We start from the raw sequence: 23118 nt of genomic DNA on the forward strand, positions 1-23118 counted from the left end.
AACATGGGGAAACCCCGTCTCTGCCAAAAATACAACAATTAGCTAGACATGGCGAGCACCTGTAGTCTCAGCTACTCGGAAGGCTGAGGCGGAAGGATTGCTTGAGGCTGCAGTGAGCCATGTTTGTGCCCTACACTCCAGCCTGGGTGACAAACTGAGACCCTGTCTCAAAAAGAAAAAAAAATTGGTTTCATTAAATTTTTTCTATTTTCTTAGTCTCTGTTTTATTTGTGCTTTGATCTTTTTTATTTCCTTTCTCCTGCTAGCTTTGGGTTTAGTCCTTATGTTGTAAAGTTAGGTTGTTGATTTGAAGGGTTATTTATTTATTATTATTTTTTGAGACAGAGTCTTGCTGTGTCGCCCAGGCTAGAGATGGGGTTTCTCCTTGTTGGCCAGGTTGGTCTCAGACCCCTGGCCTCAAGTGATCTGCCCGCTTCGGCTCCCAAAGTGCTGGGATTACAAGTGTGAGCCACTGCACCCGGCCAGATGTGAGGGGTTTTAAAAAATGTGTTTACAGCTAGAAATGCCCCACTTGGCACTGCTTTTGCTACATCACATAGGTTTTGGTATTTTGTGCTTCTGTTTTCATTTGTCTCTAAGGGATTTTTCATTTTCATTTTCTTTTTTTTTTTTTTTTGAGACGGAGTTTTGCTTTTGTTGCCCAGGCTGGAGTGCAGTGGCACAATCTAGGCTTACCACAACCTCTGCCTCCCAGGTTCAAGCAATTCTCCTGCCTCAGCCTCCCAAGTAGCTGGGATTACACGCATGCACCTCCACGCCCAGCTAATTTTGTATTTTTAGTAGAGACGGTGTTTCTCCATGTTGGTCAGGCTGGTCTCAAACTCCCGACCTCAGGTGATCCGCCCACCTCGGCTTCCCAAAGTGCTGGAATTACAGGCATGAGCCACCCCACCCAGCCTCTCATTTTCTTTTTTTAATTTTAATAGTGTTAGGGGTATAAGTTGTTTTTGCTTATGTGAATAAATTCTATATTGGTGAATTCTGAGATTTTAGTGTACCCATCACCCAAGTAGTGTACATTGTCCCCAATATGTAGTCTTTTATCCCTCACCTCCTTCCTACCCTCTCCCTTCATTCTCCTCCCCAAAGTCCGTTATATCACTCCAAAACTTAGCTCCACTTACAAGTGAAAACATACAGTATTTGGTTTTCTATTCCTGAGTTACTTCGCTTAAAATAATGACCTCCAGCTCCACCCAAGTTGCTGCAAAATACATTGTTTTTTATGGCTGAGCAGTATTCCATGTTGTATATACACCACCTTCTTTATCCACTCATTGGTTGATGGACACTTAGGTTGGTTCCTTATCTTTGCAATTGTGAATTGTGCTGCCTATAAACATGTGTGTGCATGTACCTTTTTCATATAATGACTTTTTTTCCTTTGGGTAGATAGCCAGTAGTGGAATTTCTGGATTGAATGGTAGATAGATGGTAATCTACTACTTTTAGTATTTTTTTTTTTTTGTCTTGAGACGGAGTCTTGCTCTGTCGCCCAGGCTGGAGTGCAGTGGCGCAATGTTGGCTCACTGCAACCTCTGCTGTCCGGGTTCAAGCGATTCTCGTGCCTTAGCCTCCCGAGTAGCTGGGACTACAGGCACACGCCACCACTCCCAGCTAATTTTTGTATTTTTAGTAGAGACGGGGTTTCACCATGTTGGCCAGGCTGATCTCGGTCTCTTGACCTGGTGATCGCCTGCCTTGGCCTCCCAAAGTGCTGGGATTACAGGCGTGAGCCACCGTGCCCAGCCCGATGGTGTATTTTGATGGGAATTGCATTGAATCTGTAGATTGCTTTGGGCAGTATGGCCATTTTCACAATATTGATTCTTCCTATCCATGAGCATGAGATATCTTTGTTTGTGTCATGTGTGATGTCTTTCAGTAGTGTTTTGTAGTTTTTCTTGTAGCTGTCTTTCACCTCCTTGGTTAAGTATATTCCTAGGGTGGGTTTTATTTGTTGTTGTTTTTGTTGTTTACAGCTGTTGTAAAAGGGATTGAGTTCTTGATTCTCAAGCTTGGTCGTTGTTGGTGTAGTGCTACTGATTTGTGTGCATTTATTTTGTAACCTGAGACTACTGAATTTGTTCATCAGATCTAAGAGTCTTTTGGATGAATCTTTAGGATTTTGTGTTTGTGTTTGTTTGTTTGCTTGTTTTTGATGGAGTTTCTGTCACCCAGGCTGGAGTGCAGTGGCATGATCTCGGCTCGCTGCAACCTCCACCTCCCGGGTTCAAGCGATTCTCCTGCCTTACCCGAGTAGCTGGGACTACAGGTGTGTGCCACCGCACCCGGCTAATTTTTGTATTTTTGGTAGAGACAAGGTTTCACCAGACCATGGCCAGGCTGGTCTTGAACTCCTAACCTCAGGTGATCCGCCCATCTCGGCCTCCCAAAGTGCCGGAATTACAGACGTGAGCCAACCGCGCCTGGCCTAGGGTTTTCTAGCTGTATGATCGTATCATCAGTGTTACAGCACTAGTTTGACTTCCTCTTCTCCAATTTGGATGCCCTTTATTTATTTCGCCGTTGGCTTTTGGTTGTGTAAGAGTGTGTTGCTTAATTTTCACAAATTTGTGAATTTTCCAGTTTTCCATCTATTATTGATTTCTAACCTCATCCCATTGTGGTTAGAGAAAATACTTAGTACAATATGTTTTTTTAAATCTTGTTGGCCAGGCGCGGTGGCTCATGCCTGTAATCCCAGCACTTTGGGAGGCTGAGGTGGGGTGGATCACCTGAGGTCAGGAGTTTGAGACCAGCTTGGCCAACATGGTGAAACCCTGTCTCTACTAAAAATGCAAAAATTAGCCGGGCGTGGTGGTGCACCTCTGTAATCCCAGATACTTGGGAGGCCGAGGCAGGAAAATCACTTGAACCCGGAAGGTGGAGGTTGCAGTGAGCCGAGAGAGTGCCACTGTACTCCAGCCTGGGCAACAGAGTGAGACTGTGTCTCAAAAAATAAATAAATAAATCTTGCTCCAGAGCCTGGGCTAGATAGTAAGAGGACAGTGTGGATGCAGTTAAGAACCATATATGTCTGCATTTTTTGTACATGTTCATTTTGTTCCCTTCACCTTCAAAATTAGTAACAGATAGCTGCATTTTCTCAAGGGCTCTGTGTGGCTTTTAAATCTAAATCATCCACTTAGAGGACATTTGCAAAGCAAGAGGTTTTAGTCCCCATTTTCTTTCTTTCTTTCTTTTTTTTTTTTTTTAGTAGAGACGGGGTTTCTCCATGTTGGTCAGGCTGGTTTCGAACTCCCGACCTCAGGTGATCCTCCCACCTCGGCCTCCCAAGATGCTGGGATTACAGGCATGAGCCACTGTGCCCGGCCTAAGTCCCCATTTTCTTTTTTCTTTTTTTTTTTAAATGAGACTATTATTTATTTTAGGCAGATAGTCAACTTAAAAATCATTCAGCATGGGCACTCCTGAAACTGTCAGGATCATGTTCGTTTCCTCGCTGTTTGCTGGCTATTGGCATTTGTGTCATCACACACAGTCCGATGAGGTGACAACAGAAAAGCATATCTCACTTCTATCGTAGGTTTCCATTCACTTTCGGGTTCTCAATCGCCCTGTGTTTCCTCAGTGATACTCCAGACTTTCCAGATGTTCTGGTTGACCCATTCCTCTTTCTTTTTTTTTTGCAAAACAAAGCAAAAAGCAAGAAGAGAACTTTACATTTTGTCCAATAGTCCTAAGAAATTTTCCCTGTAGAGAATGTCATCTAAGTCAAAACAAGGGTTGAATGGGGGCACCCAAATCAGTTATCACTTAGGGCTGTTATAAGAAATGCCAAGACTGGGTGGCTTAAACAGCAGATATTCGTCTCTCACTGTCTGGAGGCTACAAATCCAAGATCAAGGTGCTAGCATGGTCAGTTCTGGCGAGGACCTGCTACTGGGCTCAAGAGCACTACCTTCCCCCCCGTATCCTCACATGGTCGGTCTCCAGCCTCTTCTCATAAAGGCGCTGATCCCATTCATGAGGGCTCCACTCTCACAGCGTAATCACCTCCCAAAGGCCCTGCCTCCAAATACTGTCACACTGGCATTAGGATTTCAGCATAGGAATTCTGGGGGGACACATTCAGTCCATGGCCTCCCGTACCTGTGAATGTGATCTTATTTGGAAATAGGGTTTTGTAGGTGAAATTAAGTTAAGGATCTTGAGATAAGATCATCCTGGACTTAGGGTGGACCCTAAATCCAGTGACTAGTGTCCTTATAAGAGAAAGAAGAGAGAGATTGGAGACACACAGACACCGTGGAGAAACGCAGGAGAAAAGGTCCTGTGAAGGCAGAGAGGCAGGGACGGGAGTGACCCAGCTGCAAGACGAAGAACACCTGGGGCCAGCAGTAGCTGGAGAGGCAGGGGCGAGGGCGATCCTCCCCTAGGACCTAGCGGGAGAGCGTGGCCCTGCTGCCACCTGGATTCTGGATTTCTGTTTTGAGCCATCACGTTTGTGGCAACTCACCCTGGCAGGCTTAGGAAACGAATGCGTTAACCCATTGCATTAGCGCACAAAATAACACCCCGACTCGTTTCCTGCGCCAGCCTCCTACCTTGCCTCCTACTTATTAGACCCTATCTCTCATTCCCCATTTTTTAAAATATTTATTTATTTATTTATTTATTTATTTATTTATTTATTTTGAGGCAGGGTTTCACTCTGTTGCTCAGCCTAGAGGTGCAGTGGCGTGATCATGGCTCACTACAGCCTTGACCTCCTGGGCTTAAGCAACCCTCCCACCTCAGCCTCCCAAGTAGCTTGAACTGCAGGTGCATGCCACCCTGCCCAGCTAATTTTTTTTTTTTTTTTTTTTTTTTTGGAAAGACGAGGTTTCACCATGTTGCCCATGCTGGTCTCAAACTCCTGGGCTCAAGCAATCCTCCTGCATCAGCCTCCAGAAGAGCCGGGATTACAGGTGTGAGCCCCCACGCCTGGCCTCTCCCTCCTTTTTATCATTCCCTCTCCCCTCGTCTTCCTTGGCTTTCCTCCTCACACCCCCTGTGTTTGGCCCCCTTCCATTTTCTTTCTGCTTCTCTTTCCCAACTTCCCCCTCATCATGCCAGGGGGACTCCTGGGCTCCATGCCACCCCCCTGGAAGTCCCCCATAATGAAGCAGGATTTATGCCTCACACTTCACCATGGGAGAGCAGAAACCTCTCACTTGAAGCAAAAGGCACTGAAAATAAGCAAGTAGTTATGCATTTGTCACTACCGAGTCCTAGCTGGCTTCCACCCTACCCCCCGCCCCCCACCATCTTCTTGCTCATTCAGGTCATCATGTCCTCTGATACCCAGTAACTTCCATCATTTTCTACATGCATTTCTGTTGGTCTTCTGAGAATTGTGATTTTCCAAAGTAGAAAGGGCACATCGTCTTTCTGGAGCCTCAAAGGTGCAGGCACTGATGCGTTGGGGGAGATCACAGTGTGACAAGGACGGGGTGGGAGTGTGTCACCCCCTTTTCTACCGACCCTCAGCAGTGGGGAGAGAGCAGAGGAGATGGAACCTGGGAGGAAGAAGAGATTTCCAATTACTTCCTTCTCGGTCCCTTCTCCACTGAAGCCTGTTACTCCTCTGCTGCCGGGGCCTCTTGAGTTTTCTCTCACTGAGCCAGGAAAGAGCTTAGTGAATAAAGAACAAGGTATCCTAGCAATGCAGGGAAGATGTCCAGGACAGTGAGTGTGAACGAGGGGTCCTGGAGAATGTGCACGCCAGCCCTGCAGGAGAATGTCCACGCCAGCCCTGCAGCCTGGTGGGCTCTGCCATCAGCACCCCAAAACCATTCATCAGTCACCTTCGACAATTGCACGTGCAAAAGCCCTCTTTTTGTGTCCTTTGAAGCTTTTTTTTAATCAGGCTGGGTGCGTGGCTCATGCCTGTAATCCCAGCACCTTGGGAGGCCGAGGCGGGAGAATCACTTGAGCCCAGGAGGTCGAGGCTGCAATGAGCTATGATCATGCCACTGCACTCCAGCCTGGGTGACAGAGTGAGGGCCCATCCCTTCGCGGGTCCCCATTAAGAAAATGGGGGAGGGACAGTCCCCATTTTCTTAATGGGGACTTTCTTAGTGAAATTTGAAATGAGAGATTATTAATATGAGCTGGGCCTAACATCTTTTTTTACTTGCAGTTGGGGCAGAGCTCCAGGGAGTTGGTTCTGTCCCCTGCTGTCTTGTCCCCTCCCCCTTTTTAATTAATTAGGGCCTGGCTGGACTCACATGCAGGCCGCTTTCTAAGAGCAGCAGTTACTTTGGCAGCATTCAGAAAGGGCCTCAGTTACTCTACCATGACAAATTTCTCAGTCTGTCACCATTCACTTCCTGAAAGAAATTCATTGTAGAAGGTAGAATGGGATCTTCATGGCATTGCTGATTCACAATGCTCCTGAAAGTTCCTCGGCATGTGGAAAGGCCACAGATGAATTTAAGCATGTGAAAGAATACTCATGTCAGAGGCACGAAGGAAACTTGCCCCGAGTCCACGGTGCTCTGCGGTTAGGAGCTGGCCTCACTGTGCACAGGGGGAGGGGTGGTGAGCTTACCGGGCTTTAAAGCGCCCTTCCAACCTGTGAGCCCTGCATTCCTTACCCTTGGTTGGATTCTTCCCGGGCTGGGAGAAATGACCGCCTCTATGAGGAGACCATGTGCCGAGGTCGTGTGCTAGGAAGCCAGTTGCTGTGAGAAATGACCAGTGTCATGTCTGTCTTTCAGCCACCCTATATCATGTAGCAGTTCTGCTGAGATCATGTCTGTGCTGTTCTTCTACATCATGAGGTACAAGCAGTCAGATCCAGGGAATCCGGACAACGACCGATTTGTCCTCGCAAAGGTATGCCGGTGGGGAGCCCAGGGCTGCTGTGGCGCCTGCTGGTTAAGCCCAGTTTGAACAGCCACCGTGTGGGAACAAGGCCTGAAATGGGCCTCGTTTATTATTTTGGTTCTTCTTTCTTTGCATCTTAAAGCTCGAGTGTTCTAGTGAGGGCCACTTGGAGCCCTGTGATGGCATGGTAGGAAGGGTGGCTTGGGAGAGCTGACTATCCTTCCTTTCCTTTGGTCATACCCTGCCTCGCCCCACTTAGCACGAACGCTTCCCCCATGGCAGGGTTATGCTGCTCCCACCCTCTGTGCTGCCTGAGGAGAGGCAGGCAGCCTCAGTGAATCCCACTCACTGAGCCTGGGGGAACTTGAGTGTAACCGGGAGGGACATCCCACCCCTGTCAGTCAGCTTCCTCTTCTATGTTTCTGCACATCTGACCTGAAACTGATGGGCACTTCTCATGAGATTGGGCAAAATACCAGCCACTTCATGAAGTATCATGGGGGATAGGAAAGAGAAAGCACCTTAAAAACAAGGTCAGTTTGAGAATGTGTGGCTGGTTTGATGCCATCTCAAAGTACGCTGTGTCCCGAAGCAAATTAAAACCTGCCTAGGGGCCGGGTGCAGTGGCTCACGCCTGTACTCCCAGCACTTTGGGAGACTGAGGTGGGTGGATCACTGGAGGCCAGGAGTCCGAGACCAGCCTGGTCAACATAGCAAAACTCCATCTCCACTTAAAAAAAAAAAAAATTAGCTAGGCATGGTAGCACATGCCTCTAATCCCAGCTTTTCGGGAGGCTGAGGCACAAGAATTGTTTGAAGCTGGGAGGCAGAGGTTACAGTGAGCCGAGATCGTGCCACTGCACTCCAGCCTGGGCGATAGAGCGAGACTCCATCTCAAAAGAAAAATCTGGCTGGGTAGAGTACTGTGTCCAAATAGAAATGCCAGATGAGCACAGTGGGAAGTAAAGACAAAAACTGGGCATAGCTGAAGTAAGTGCCTAAAGGTCATAATTGTGACCCTTGTCTTGGTGTCTGAACCATAACGTCAAATGGTTTGGCAAAAAATAAATAGAATTTACATGTGTACGCGCATGTGTGGAGAGAGGGATGAAGTAAATGCCTTCCATTGCTTTCAGTTGGTTATTGGAGGTAAGCAGTATACAGGAAGGAAATCATTGTGCTAGGCTTTAAACATGTCTATAAACTTGAACTTTTTTTACATCTTTTTTTGTTCTTTTTTCGGGGAGGTAGAGTCTCGCTCTTGCCCAGGCTTGAGTGCAGTGGCTCGGTCTCAGCTCAATGCACCCCTGACCTCCTGGCCTCAAGCGATCTTCCCATTTCAGCCTCTTGAGTAGATGGGATTACAGGCATGTGCCACCACGACCGGCTAATTTTTGTATTTTTTGTAGAGACATGGTCTCACTATGTTGCCCAGGCTGGCCTCAAACTCCTGGGCCCAAGCACCCACTTCTGCCTCCCAAAGTGCTGGGATTACAGGCAACAAGCCACCGCTTCCAGCCCCCTTTACAATGAAAATTGAAAAAAAAAATAGATATATAAACGCAATATGGGTGTTTAGATTTCTGGTTTAAAATAAGGAAAGGCTGGGTACAGTGGCTCACACCAGTGCTTTGGGGGGCTCCAGCAGAAGGATCTTTTGAGACCAGCCTGGGCAACATAGCAAGACCCCAGTCCCTACAAAAAATACGAAAATTAGCTGGGCGTGGTGGTGCGTGCCTGCAGCTACTCAGGAGGCTAAGGTGGGAGGATCACTTGAGCCTTGGGAGATAGAGCAAGACCCTGTCTCAAAAAAAAAAAAGTCTAGACTGTCATATAACAGCTGCTATCAGAGCCATTGGCCTTAGGGGATGAAGAGGCTTTCTATGGGGCAGCAGCACACCAGGCACTGTTCGGCTGCCAGAATTTGTGTGTTCATCAGATTTAGCTGGCTGATGAAATTGGAACAAAAGAGAAAACACATGAAGCATAGTCCATTGTGGTTTGCCTGGGAACGGGGTAAACAGCCATACTCCAGGCAGAGCAGATCTTTATTCTAGCCTTTCACCTCCCTGAATCGTCTGCCCCGCAGCATAAGGGTTCTTGAGAAAGACAACACCCATGTGGGAGCACTTCTGCCGTAACGGGCATCATACTGATGTCTCACCATTTTCTCAATCTATCCTCACTTTATCCTTGACCTCCTGTCACCTAAGGGGGCTCTGGTCTCCGTTGCACCCATAAAGTCTTTGAGATGGGCCCACTGGCCTCACACTTCACAGCCAGAGGGAAGCAGAGTTGGTCTGACTGCTGAGCCCAGGCTCGGTCCATTATGTTATAGGACTTCCAAGGGCATGCAAGGCGACTGGGAGCCAGAGCTTGTTACGTGAGTGTGGTGGGTGCCATAGGGAGGGAGATGTGGCTAGAGGCATAGTCAAAAGAGACTTGAGTTGAGTGGGACAGTTCTGCTGGGCTGGAAATGCAGAACCAAAAGGGAGTCTCTGGGGGGCACAAAGCATGCAGAGAATTCCGGGGAAGGTCAAGAACAACCAGAGAGTAGCAGAGGGTAGGACGCAAGAAGCAGGAGATGAGAGAATCGTAAATACCATCCATCCATCTACAGTAGTGATGCCCTCGCTCATCTCTGCTCGAATGGCGCTGACGTTTGAGCAGAGGAGGGTGACAGGCAGGAAACAAACTTTTAAGTCAATAGATGGAGTGTCAGGTGGGGCCAAGCATCTGGAATCAAGTAAAAGTGGAGGAGGTAGGAGGCACTGGTTGAAAAAGAGTGGTCCAGAAAGACCTCAGTGCTGACGCTGGAGCAGGGATTTGGAAGAGGCAGGAGAGTGAGCTGTGCCCACATCCAGGCACAAGCACTCCGGTAGTGGGTGCCATGAGTGCTAAGGCCCTGAGGCAGGTGTATGCCCACTGTGTTCAAGGAGCAGCAAGGAGGCCAGGGTGCCAGAGCAGTGGAAGGGAGAAATGGAGGTGATGGGGGCTGGGGTGGGCAGACAGGTGCAAACAGTTGAGCTCTACTTGGTGGGAGGTCGGAAGACCTTAGAAAGTTGAGCGATGTGATCAGTCAACTTCAGTTTTAACAGGCTCCCCCTTGTGGCTAGATTGAGAATGGCTGTGGGGGAGGCTGGGAGGCCACTGCAGTGACAGAGGCAAGGGATGTTTAAGACCAGGTCGAAACGGTGGCTGCAGAAGCTGTTGGGTAAATTCAGTATGCTTGCAAGTTGGGCCTCTCCAGTCAGTGCAGCAGCTCTTTGGCATGACCTTGTGGCCCACAGAGGGCCACATTTTCTGCTTGGGATAGTGATGACCCTGTGCCTGCAAACAGGATGTTGGGGGCGGGGTAGATGCTAGTAGAAAGGGATTCATTTCTAGCGTGGGCACTTCTAGATGAGCACGTGTAAGATCTCAGTTGACCTGAGTTTTATAAACCAGGGAACCAGAGTATTCTGTTTCTGGTTTCTGTTTTAAGAATCCATATCCTCCATAGGATTGAACATGTGATTTGTGCGTGACCGGGAAGGGCCATGGGAAAATGTCAAGAATCATACTTTACGTTTTCTGCTTTGTACTTGGGCTCCCCGTCTCTATTCCCAAAGCTCCAGCCACCCTTGCCATACTGTATGGATTACCTATGACTCCCTGGGCAGGGACAGTGGATGTCTTCGTCACCTTAGTCACCTGAGTTTCCAGCCCAGGCTGAGCCCTGGGCTTGACCCATTTTCCACTTGTAACGTTGATCGGAAGCTTGGGGTGCATATGGGTGTGGTGAAGAGGAATTCACCCAGCAGGGCGGGAGGGGCTGTTTAGATGGGACGCTGCTACAGAGCTGACAGGAGCAGCCTGCACTCAGTGCGTGAGTCCACCTGATACCATGTCCTGCAGCTGCGTCTGGGCTCACTGGGTCCCTTCTCTTACAGAGACTGTCGTTTGTGGATGTGGCAACAGGATGGCTCGGACAAGGACTGGGAGTTGCATGTGGAATGGCATATACTGGCAAGTACTTCGACAGGGCCAGGTGAGGTTCTTCCCCAGAAGCCATTTAACTGCCCTACATCTACATCCCCTTCCTAGAGTCTCGGGGGGCAGCCACCTATCTCCGTGATGTGGAGAGCCCTGAAGGGCCAGTCCCCATCACATCCCGTGGTGACCCCTCTGGAAGGCCTTCCCTGTGCCTTCTCCCCACCTCGGGCGGCTGCCCCACTTTCTCTCCCACAGGTCTGTTGAAAGGTTTCAGCTGCTGTTGCCTTTCCATTCTTATCCTAGGGTTGATAGCTTTTTTAAAACTTCCAGCACTTTAGTGGGGTCTGGGATGTGTGGTTTGTTTTTGAGACTGAGTCTCACTCTGTGGCCAGGCTGGAGTGCAGTGGCACGATCTCGGCTCACAGCAACCTCTGCCTCCCAGTTTCAAGTGATTCTTCTGCCTCAGCCTCCTGAGTAGCTGGGTGGGTGCACAAATCACATGCACCACCATGCCCAGCTAATTTTTGTATTTTTAGTAGAGATGGGGTTTCGCCATGTTGGCCAGGCTGGTTTCAAACTCCTGACCTCAGGTGATCCACCTGCCTTGGCCTCCCAAAGTGCTGGGATTACAGATGTGAGCCACTGTGCCTGGCCAGATGTGTTTTCTTGATGCGAACACTCACGTCGTTGGTTGTGGAGAAATTTACTTCACAGCAGAACACGTTTCCAAGGTGGGGTGTTTTGATTCTTGTGATTATTGTAAATAAGTTGTAAGAACAGAACTAGCAGGTGGCGGCGGGAGGCGGTGGCTCATGCCTGTAATCCCAGCACTTTGGGAGGCCGAGGTGGGCGGATCGCCTGAGGTCAGGAGTTCGAGACCAGCCTGGCCAACATGGCGAAACCCCCTCTCTACTAAAAAATACAAAAACTAGCTGGGCATGGTGGCGTGGGCCTGTAGGCAGGAGAATTGCTTGAACCCGGGAGGTGGAGGTTGCAGTGAGCCAAGATCACGCCACTGCACTCCAGCCTGGGTGATAGAAACTCTGCCTCAAACAAACAAACAAAAAAATTAGAAGGTGGCAATGCTTTAAAAGGGAACTTACCAGAAAAATGAATGTGTAAATGTTTGGGGAACTTAAGGATGCTGCTTTCTTCCCCTTCCCCTCTGGCCCTGTTTGCTTATTGATAAGGAAATGTGGCAGAAGAACCTAAAAGTTGCTTTACAGCTAGAACAGAAAACTAGCCAGAGGTAAAGCCTGCTTGTGAGCCCCCAGGCTTTTCAAGCTCAGCTTTCTTAGCTGCTGGGCTGGGGCAGAGTTGATGAGGGAGATTGTGGGAAGCGAATGGTCTGGAGCAGCAGCTCCAGTTGCGTCCGTTTCTCCTCCTGAAATGCATTTGTTTGGTTGGCCCAGATGATCCCCCACAGGGTCCTAAACCTCTCTTGTCTTGCTCCAGCTACCGGGTGTTCTGCCTCATGAGTGACGGCGAGTCCTCAGAAGGCTCTGTCTGGGAGGCAATGGCCTTTGCTTCCTACTACAGTCTGGACAATCTTGTGGCAATCTTTGATGTGAACCGCCTGGGACACAGTGGTGCATTGCACGCCGAGCACTGCATAGACATCTATCAGAGGCGCTGCGAAGCCTTTGGGTAACTGTATTCTCTTGTGCTTGATTTCCATTCTGTCCTGCCCCCTTCATCTCTTGTAACCCAGCCTGCTCCTCTGTTGGCAGGTGGAACACTTATGTGGTGGACGGCCGGGACGTGGAGGCACTGTGCCAGGTATTCTGGCAGGCTTCTCAGGTGAAGCACAAGCCCACTGCTGTGGTGGCCAAGACCTTCAAGGGCCGGGGCACCCCAAGTAAGCAAGCACTTTCCTCCTGCTCCTGGTTGTTAAAAGCATCTGTCCGCTCAGCAGCAGAGGCGGGAGAGGCTTAGAGGGGCCTAGGCAGATGACTCATTTAGTGAATAGCAGTTCTGCCTGGAGTATATGCTGGAGGCTCCTGCTCTCTTATTTTCACTAGCTAGTGTCTGCTTAGGATAGGAGATATCAAAAGCCCTAGCAGGTGAACAGTGATGTGCTGCCTGCACGAGGGAGTGGCTAGGAGTACAGCCCATCAGAGGACTGACAGGGAACAATCTCTATGGTTAGTAGAATCAGAAAGCGTGCTGTGTGTATGAGCAGGTGCAGAAATAAGAGTGCATACCTACACACGTGCCTAGGCCCACACTCTTCTGGAAGAACCCTGGGAATTGGGGAAGAAGGGAGCTTGGAATCACCAACTATCACATTTCAAGGCTGACAGCTGAAATTGTTTATCTCAAGTTTAACTCATCACAAAGAGTGCGGCTCCTGGATTTTTTAAAAGACTATAGACATTTTAGAATAAAACTGTTCTGTGACTCCTACCGAAAATATAGTTTTACTCTGGTACCCTCCGTTCAGTAAATTATTTTACCAGTGTGCTCCCGGCAGGACCCTGGGTGTTGTCCTTGCCTCTGCCTCCCCCTCATATGCCCACACATAGACCCAGTCCCCTAGATTACATCTTGGACCCATTCACTCCTCCCCATCTCTACTACCATGACTGTTGCCACACCCATCATCTCTCCCACAGTTCCAGCTGGCCTCCCTCCACACCAGTCTCTACACTGCTGCCACAGTGATCTTTCTACAGTGGATCTGATCAGTCACTTTCCCCACTCCAAACCCTTCAATGGTTTCCAATCTTGCTTTGGATAAAACTCAAACTTCTCATACCCACAAGACCCACCCTCCATGGTCTGCCCTACCTGTCTCTCCAGCCTTATTCTCATTCTCCCTTCCACTCACCAGTGGCCCTCAGGGGCATAGCTAGGTGCAATGGCTTGCACCTGTAATCCCAGCTACTTAGGAGGCGGAGGCGGGAGGATCACTGGAGCCCAAGGAGTTGGAAGCTGTGGTGAGTTATGATCACCCACTGCACTCCAGCTTGGGGAGGAGTCATAGCGTGAGACCCCTGTCTCAAAACAAAAAGCCTCAGGGCCTTTGTCCAAGCTGTTCTCTCTGGCTGCAGCAGCGTCCCAGGCCCTCTGTGCTAGGTGTTCCTCCTGTGAGTCCTAGGGTGACATCTTTTTCATCGGGGTCTGTTTTTCAGGTGACCTCATAGGCACTCACTAAATATTTATGGAATGGATGTCTTTTGTTTGTTTCATTACAGGTATTGAGGATGCAGAAAGTTGGCATGGAAAGCCAATGCCGAGAGAAAGAGCAGATGCCATTATCAAATTAATTGAGAGCCAGATAGAGACCAGCAGGAATCTTGACCCACAGCTCCCCATTGAGGACTCACCTGAAGTCAACATCACAGATGTAAGGATGACCTCTCCACCTGATTACAGAGTTGGTGACAAGGTAGGCAGAAAGGTGGATAATTGAATAAATCAGATACGTCAACTGCTTTGTTCTCTAATGTTGTTCGTATGTACACAGGATTCTTCATTTATTGTGGTCTCCATGGACGAACCAATTACTAGCGTGACATGTAACTAACAGTTCGTAGGCAATAAAGAGAGGTTTGCCATTTTTAAAAAATACATTGAGGGGTCCAAAGTGCAGCTGTGTCACGTGGATAGATACTGTGTAGTGGTGAGGTCTGGGCTTTCAGTGCACCCAGCATCGGAGTAGTGGACATTGCACCCAGTAGGTACTTGATCTTTCACCACTCCTGGCTCCCCTTCTCTTTTATTAGGTCTCATTTTTATTTTTGGCTTTCACATGTGTGTCTGAATTTTCTGATTGGTCAATTGCTATTTATTAGCTCCTGGTGTGGTGTGCCTTTTTCTAGCTTCCTAACTTTGGTTTGTGCATGAAACTGCCATGACTCTGTGTCTCCGCTAAGAAGACTGGCCCCAGGCGGGCTGACCTTTTGAACTTACTCTCTGAATTACACAGAGGAGCAGGCCAATTCATCAGAAACCTCAAAAAGGAATCAAATTATGCACAAAAGTCTTGAGTATCAAGTCCTTTTGGTTTTTAGCACCTTTACATCCTGCCTTCTGGTATATCATAGCAGACCTGACATAGGCAAGTTCTTTATGGCCTAGAGGAAGTAAGGTGGCGAGCCTAGGGAGGAAGGACACACTTTCTGATCCTTCTTTATTTGGAGAAATTTTGAGTGTTGCTCATGTTTTCTTAGCCTGGTAATGAGGGTTAAAAATAAATGAATTTTGAATACTTGAGAAATCAAAAGACAAAAACCAGAAGAAAGGAGAAGGTGTATCAACAAAGGGTGGGCCAGGCACAGTGGCTCACTCCTGTAATCCCAGCACTATCAGGAGGCCAAGACAGGAAGACCACTTGAGCCCAGGAGTTCAACACTAGCCTGGGCAAAGTAGTGAGACCCCATCTCTACATAGAATTTAAAAATTATCCAGGCATGGTGCCGTAATACGGTTCCAGCTACTCTGGAGGCTGAGGCAGGAGAATCACCTGAGTCCAGGAGTTTGAGGGGATAGTGAGCTATAATTGGGCCACTACACTCCAGCCTGGGCAACGGAGCGAGACTCTCTCAAAAAAAAAAAAAAAAAGTTTGAGAAAACTATATAACTCCATAGTTGCATAATTGGTATGAAAATGTGTAAAAAGCGGGGGGACCATTTTTAGGAATACATAAAATATCAAAATTGACTAAAAGAGGTATAAAAAACTTAAATGGATCAATAGCCCTAGAAAAAAATGGAGAAAATTATCCAAGTGCTATACCCCCAAAGCACCAGGCTCACCAGGTTATATAAGACTGACTCATTTTTAACCTTTATGAAAAGAGTAATTTCTAAACTGTTTCAAATTTTTCCAAATACGGAGGAAGATGAAAATGTCATCCCGATTTACTTATGAAGCGAAAATGTGACAAAGCTAGCCTAAAGAAAACTGTAGAGCAACTTTCTTTATGAATACCAATATAAAAATTCTAAATAGAACATTAGCCCATCTCAACTTCATTAGTACATTAAAAAAATTAAATGAATCAGTGAGCTCAAATTAGTAATGCAGATGACTCATGCCAGGAGACATAGGAATAGAATTCAGTGTTCTAGTGTTAGGTTAAAGGAAGGGGGGAAGTGTGATCATCATCATACACACTAAACAAAAGCAATTCATAAAATTCAACATTTTTTTTTTGGAGATGGAGTCTCGCTCAGTCACCCAGGCTGGAGTGCAGTGGCGCAATCTCGGCTCACTGCAACCTCTGCCCCCGGATTCAAGCGATTCTCCTGCCTCAGCCTCCCAAGTAGCTAGGATTACAGGCTCCCGCCATCATGCCCAGCTAATTTTTGTATTTTTAGTAGAGACGGGGTTTCACCTTGTTAGCCAGGCTGGTCTCGAACTCCTGACCTCAGGTGGTCCACCTGCCTCAGCCTCCCAAAATGCTGGGATTACAGATGTGAGCCAGCACACCTGGCCAAGTAATTTGAAAAATATAATGAGAACCATTAATGTCGGAAATCTCACTCTTGAGCTGTGGAGTGTTTACCTGCTTAGGAAGTGGGGGTTGGGGGAGGGGGGGATGTTAACTAAAAAGAGCACAATTTGAGAAAAACTTGGGTGCCACATCAGCCATTTAGTATGGATTTAAGATTGGCTAGCAGTCCATGTTTATGACATTAAAGGAAATTTTTGGTGAGTCACGAATTTACTTTCTTCAAGATAGATGATAATTTGTCATTCTATAATATGGTACCTTCCTTCTGTAGTCGTTCCTTCTAAATGCATGTGAAGAAACTCTACCACCTGATTGTCTCTGTCTTCTAGATAGCTACTCGGAAAGCATGCGGTCTGGCTCTGGCTAAGCTGGGCTACGCGAACAACAGAGTCGTTGTGCTGGATGGTGACACCAAGTACTCTACTTTCTCTGAGATATTCAACAAGAAGTACCCTGAGCGCTTCATCGAGTGCTTTATGGCTGAACAAAACATGGTGAGTGTGCAGTGTCTCTCAGGGCTTCTTAGAATCAATGGCCCACTGGACACAGGAGGCCCAGCCTGTGCTAGTTTTTCTTTCCATTTATGAAAGCAAAAGGACTGGAAAAAAATTTCCTGGGAAGCAGGAGGCAAGTAGCCAGGTGGAGTCTGAGAGGTGGCTTCTAGGTCTGCTAGGAGGGCCGTAATAGACTACTCGGCACTTGGAGTCTCCAAGTTGGCTGAGGGCAGCAGGCCCAAGGCCACAGACAGTGGGTCCTCTGAGCCTAGAACCATCTGAACCCAGGGCTCTGGGCCTGAAGCATCCCAGGCTCCCTAGTAGCTCCTTCTGCCCAATTCTGCAACCACCCAGAGGCACACTGGCTGAGGAGTCACAGGGAATGCAGAGTTTCCTTCTCTCCACTGTAGAGGGGCCTAATATATCACAGAAATGCAAATGTTGCACTTACTTCAATCACAAGAATATCAATGCTTAGAGCTGGTGCCTTAGGCAAAGCCATTCTGCTTATCTATGCCTCAGTCTCTCCCCAGAGTGATATTAATGCAGGGAGTATCTCAAGCACATGCACACAAGCACACCCCTCTCGAGAGGAAGGAGTTACGGCCAGTAAACCCTTTGAACTCTAAAGCTCTGCGCGTCATAGAAGATGATGCCCAGCTCCTGTCATTATGCCAGAAAACCACAGGCCAGCAGGTCTTATGTGACCACCAGTGACTTTATTTGGAACAAGTAGTATTTTTTAAAAAAATTTTTTTAGACGAAGTCTCGCTCTGTCGCCCAGGCTGGAGTGGAGTGCTCAGCTCACTGCAAGCTCCGCCTCCTGGGTTCACAACATTCTCCTGCCTCAGCCTCCCAAGTAGCTAGGACTACAGGTGCCCACCACCACACCCGGCTAATTTTTTGTATTTTTTAGTAGAGACGGGGTTTCACTGTGTTAGCCAGAGTGGTCTCAATCTCCTGACCTCATGATCTGCCAACCTCAGCCTCCCAAAGTGCTGGGATTACAGACATGAGCCACTGCGCCCAGCCAGTATTTTAAATTTTTTAAAAATTAGTTGCCAGCATTTAAAAATCAGATTATAGGTGTAGTGGCACAAGCCTGCAGTCCCAGCTACTCGGGACTCTTAAGGCAGGAGGATGCTTGATCCCAGGACTTAAACGCTGCAGTGTACCACTGCATTCCAGCCTGTGAAACAGCGAGACCCCATCTCAAAAAAGAAAAAGAATCAGGAGGTCTTATATAGAATACACATTTCTGGATTCTTTTGAAAAATGGGAAGAACTACTACCATAGGGTGGCATTCCCTCCTGACGCCAGTTGACTGAAGCCAAACAGCACCCCTGTTGAGATGGGTGTCCCCACAGCTCCCCATGCTCTGCTGGGCCATTTGGGTTTTTTGTTGTTTTATGGTTTTTGGTGTTTTTTTTTTTTTGGTTTTTTTTTTTTTGAGATGGAGTCTCTCTCTCTCTCACCGAGGCTGGAGTGCAGTGGCACGATCACAGCTCACTGCAGCCTCTGCCTCCCAGGTTCAAGCGATTCCCTTGCCTCAGCCTCGCAGGTAGCTGGGATTACAGACATGCGCCACCATGCCTGGCTAATTTTTGTGTTTTTAGTAGAGACAGGGTTTCACCATGTTGGTCAGGCTGGTCTCCAACTCCTGACCTCAGGTGATCTGCCTGCCTCAGCCTCCCAAAGTGCTGGGATTACAGGTGTGAGCCCCCGAGCCTGGCTCATTAAGCTATTTTCATTTTGAATGGAAAACAATGCGATCCGTAATTTTCTGGATTAATGCTCCTGTCAAAAATTTTGCTCCCCACCTCACTGATTGCCTCAGCACACAGCCATGTAGTCTACTCCGTCCCTGCTGATATGTTCTCACAGTCGGAAAAAAGTTGTAAAGAAAAGGCGAGCAGGTGGTATTTAGTGCCATGTTGAAAGAGGTGGCTACAATGTAGAGCTTGACCAGGGGCAGTCAGGGACAACCTCTCAGAAAAGGTGATACTTAAGCTGAGTCTCAGGTGACGAGGGGTCAGCCGTGTACAGATGTGGGAGACAGCATTTCAAGCAAGGGGCATGGCCAACTGTAGGCAGGCCCAGCCTTGGAATGTTTGGAGAGCAGAGGAAGGGCCAAGTGGTAGAAGCATGGTGAACGCAGAAAACTCTCCAGGGCCCAGGTCATACAGGGTCTTATAGGCGCCCTTTTCAGTATCTCTGGTTCTCTTGCAGTTTACTGGGAAGCCACTGGAGGGCTTTAAGCAGGAAAGCAACAGCCTGCGTTTTCCAAAACTCTGAAGACTGGAGAATGGCTTCACGCAGGAAAGGGAGGAGAAGGAGAGGGTGACTTGGACCAGGGCAGTAGCTGTGGAGTCGGAGGGAAGCAGACTTGTCACATATTGCCTTGGCAGGAGAGCCAGCAGGATGCCAACGGCAGGTGTCAGGACAGGAACCAAGGCTGGTGCTTGAGTGTGGGTGGCAGCACCTGGGGGAAGGTGGTGTCACCACCTGGGGGAAGGTGGTGTCATCTCTTGAGATTGACAAGACTGGGGGAGAAGTGGACTGGGGGGCACCATCAGGAGCTCTGTGTGGGCCTGGGGGGTTGGGGCACCTGTTAGATGTACAGAGGGGAGACAGTGGTATCAGATGGCTGGGCAGTAGATCAGTCAGTCATTTTCACATGTGGCCGCTCCACACCACTAAATGCAGTTTTCTAAACTACATATTCGTTGGCCTAGTTTTAAGCTAACATCATTTTTTTATTTTTATTTTTTGTAGAGATGGAGTCTTGCTCTGTCACCCAGGCTGGAATGCAGTGGCACAATCATGGCTCCCTGCAGCCTCAAACTCCTGGGCTCAAGGGGTCCTCTGGCCTCGGCCTCTTGAGGAGCTGGGACTATGAGCATGAGCCACCATGCCTGGCCACATCTACATTTTTAATCATAAATTTAAGTCGTTGCAAAGGATGTAGTTGTTCATATATTGACATTTTTGATACTTTAATACTCAAATCATGCCATTAATGATGACACTGGCTGGGCATAGTGGCTCACACCTGTAATCCCGGCACTTTGGGAGGCTGAAGCTGGAGGATTGCTGGAGTTCAAGAGTTCAAGACCAGGCCGGGTGCGGTGGCTCACTCCTGTAATCCCAGCACTTTGGGAGGCCGAGGCGGACGGATCACGAGGTCAGGAGATGGAGACCATCCTGGCTAACATGGTGAAACCCCTTCTCTACTAAAAAAAAAAAAAAAAAAAAAAAAAAATTAGCCGGGCGTGGTGGCGGGTGCCTGTAGTCCCAGCTACTTGGGAGGCTGAGGCAGGAGAATGGCGTGAACCCGGGAGGCGGAGCTTGCAGTGAGCTGAGATTGCGCCACTGCAGTCCAGCCTGGGCGACAGAGCGAGCCTCCGTCTCAAAAAAAAAAAAAAAAAGAGTTCAAGACCAGCCTGAACAACATAGTGAGACCTGGTCTGTAATTAAAAAAAAAAATTCATGCCAAGCCACTTTTCTTTGTCAGAAATTAAATCCCTTTTTCTACTTGATTTCCAATTTCCATTCCATTCATTTCCCCAATATATCTTTATGCATGAAAGCCTTTTATTGATTGTCCTATCATTTTTCTCTGCAACAAAAATATGCATATAAATTGATAGCTTTTTAAAAAATTATAGGCCTCTGAGCATTAGGTTTTTTTTTCTGGACTGAGATAGAATTTTGATTATTATTAGCTGGTATGTTAGTGGATGAGTATACTTGTAGTTTGAATGTGATAGCATTGAGAACAGATTCTATTCCTGTTTTTCATCTTCATGATGTGCTATGAAACCTTACTCACATGAATAAGTAGATGGGAAGGGAAGTTTTGTTAGAGGAATGTCACTCAGTTCTTTGAATTCCTTCCCAGTTGTAAGTCAAAAAATCACATAGTGATCTTTCATGTAAAGTTGTTTATAGAAGTTATTTACAGAGTTGACAGTTTCATTAATTAAGTTCTTCACTTTCTCTCCACCAGCATAGTTATTTCAAATTGTCCTCTTTACTTGGGTCTGGAGGTTCTGCACTCCAGGATGATCCCCCTGTAAGAGTCAGGTGGCTGAGAGCATGCCCTTTGGGGATCAGGTTGCTAGAAGGTGATTGTTAAAAGAGACAGTGGGAGACCCAGGGGCAGTGGCTCACGCCCGTAATCCCAGAACTTTGGGAGGCCGGCCGAGGTGGGTGGATCACCTGAGGTCAGTTCGAGACCAGCCTGACCAATATGGTGAAACCTCGTCCCTACTAAAAATACAAAAATTAGCCAGACGTGGTGGCGGGTGCCTGTAATCCCAGCTACTCGGGAGGCAGAGGCAGGAGAATCGCTTGAACCCGGGAGGTGGAGGTTGCAGTGAGCCAAGATTGCACCAGTGCACCCCAGCCTGGGCAACAGAGCAAGACCCTGTCTAAAAAAAAAAAAAAAAGACCATGGGGGAGCACAGACCCTCCTTTTGGCAGATGAATGTAGACAGAGTTGATCTGGAGTTTGGGATCTTGAGTGTAACACCCACAGCCACATCCCCTTTGGAAAGCCTGTGTGTAGCCGCAGAGAGGTTTGTATTCTAGTTTGAAGCCTTCTGGGGTATTTGAGCTCGGACTTCTGGGGAAGGGGGGTAAGGAATGGCAATGTAAAGTGGGGATCATTACCAGAATGCAGATCAGGGGAGCATTGGGCTAGATGCGACTTCCCAAGGGTGCACAGGGCCCTGAGGACTTGCCCCAGCAGCGCCCATGAGGCGACAGCAGTGGGCCACTGCCACACTGCAGAAACCGAGAGGAGGGAATGCCTTGAGATCAGGGGCCAAGTCAAGTCACAGGCCACCCAAGGTCAGGCAGCCTCTTGGTTTTGTGGCTTCGAGGTCCCTTGTGGGGATGGTGGCCTAGATGAAGTAGGCTGGGAAGAGCGTGGAAAATGAGAAGGCAGGGGCGATGACTATAGGCAAGTTTTGAGAAGTTTGCTGCGAAGGAGAACACAGATGTAAAAGCAGGACAAGGCGGAGATGGGGGTGTGAAGATAAGAGGTGCTGGCGCACACCTGAATGGAAATAGAATGATCCAAGAGAAAGGGAAGTAGCACAAGAGGGGAGGAGGAGCTGCATGGCCGGAGACCCCTGTGAGAAAGCAGGAACAGGACAGATTCAGGGTGTCCTGTCGGGGCATGGACCCTGGAAAGCTGCGGACACCAGGAGGGCAGGCAGGAGAGTCTCATCTCTTGCTCCCTAGGAGCTATGAGTTGAGGGCGCCGTCTGGGCAGGAGGGACGGACGGGTGCCCAGGGTTTGAGGAAAGAGGGGTGTGGGAAGGACGCATGCTAGAACTTCAGAGCAGTTCAGCAGGTGCAGAATGGGAGTTATCATGGGGACTGTGGGAGAAGTGGCGGTGGGGGCAGTGCCCAGGGATGTTCTGATTCATGTTCTCTGTGCTGCAGGTGAGCGTGGCTCTGGGCTGTGCCTCCCGTGGACGGACCATTGCTTTTGCTAGCACCTTTGCTGCCTTTCTGACTCGAGCATTTGATCACATCCGGATAGGAGGCCTCTCTGAGAGCAACATCAACATTATTGGTTCCCACTGTGGGGTATCTGTTGGTAAGGGTTCTAAATGCCATCATCTTGGTAGCCTTCCTCCTTCACAGAGAAAGATTAGCATGTGATTGGTTAAACCACGAATTTCCTTATGGTTCCATGAAGTTTGATTATTCAAGCCTTTTTCTTGAAAAAGCCATATTGTACTTTAAAAGTGTCAGACTCTCAGGGCAACTTTTGAAGTGCATCTCTCGGTGGTACTGTTGTTTCAGACAGTGAGAAACAGTTGCTTATCCCGAGTGCCCCTTGTGTGTTGAGCTGCGTGCAGGTTATGGACAGGACTGGCAGAGTCATGGAGCCTTTTCTGCCCTCGCTGTGGTTGCAGTCTAACTGAGGGTGAACAGCATCACAGAGGACGAGGAGCATTCTGGCTGGCTGCACAGCCTGCTCAGGTGGGAGGGGGGCTGGGACCACCATCACCACCTTCCTGCCTGGGGCAGCGAGAACCCTGGAGCATGACACGAGGCAGGAACTCTTACAAACACACCCTTCTCAGAGTAGTAGTCACCTGGCAGGTGGGCTAGAAGGAAACCACAGGAAACGGGAAGCCAGAGAGGGGATTGAAACAAGGTGTGCAAGGTGGTGGGGGAGAAAACCAGGGGGGTGGGGGGGGACCTGAGAGTGAAGAAAGAGGTGAGTGTGCCTAACAGATGGAGCACTCTGCAATGGTGTGAAGAGCAAAACACACGAGTCTCCGGGATTCCTCACTTGGGAAACGTC

At 48.4% G+C, this 23118-nt stretch overlaps 1 protein-coding gene across 2 annotated transcripts in view; it reads left to right on the top strand.

Moving 5' to 3' along the window:
- The window catches only part of TKTL1 (transketolase like 1), a 40785-nt gene that overhangs the window by 2771 nt on the left and 14896 nt on the right, over window positions 1-23118 (top strand). For both annotated transcript variants that reach the window (XM_024352962.3, NM_001279904.1), the window contains 7 exon segments: window positions 6750-6867; window positions 10791-10888; window positions 12289-12480; window positions 12564-12691; window positions 14031-14224; window positions 16625-16789; window positions 22245-22401. In XM_024352962.3, coding sequence (XP_024208730.3) covers window positions 6750-6867; window positions 10791-10888; window positions 12289-12480; window positions 12564-12691; window positions 14031-14224; window positions 16625-16789; window positions 22245-22401 — 1052 coding nt within the window.

Source organism: Pan troglodytes, chromosome X (genome assembly GCF_028858775.2).
Source record: "Pan troglodytes isolate AG18354 chromosome X, NHGRI_mPanTro3-v2.0_pri, whole genome shotgun sequence".
NCBI classification, from domain to species: domain Eukaryota; kingdom Metazoa; phylum Chordata; class Mammalia; order Primates; family Hominidae; genus Pan; species Pan troglodytes.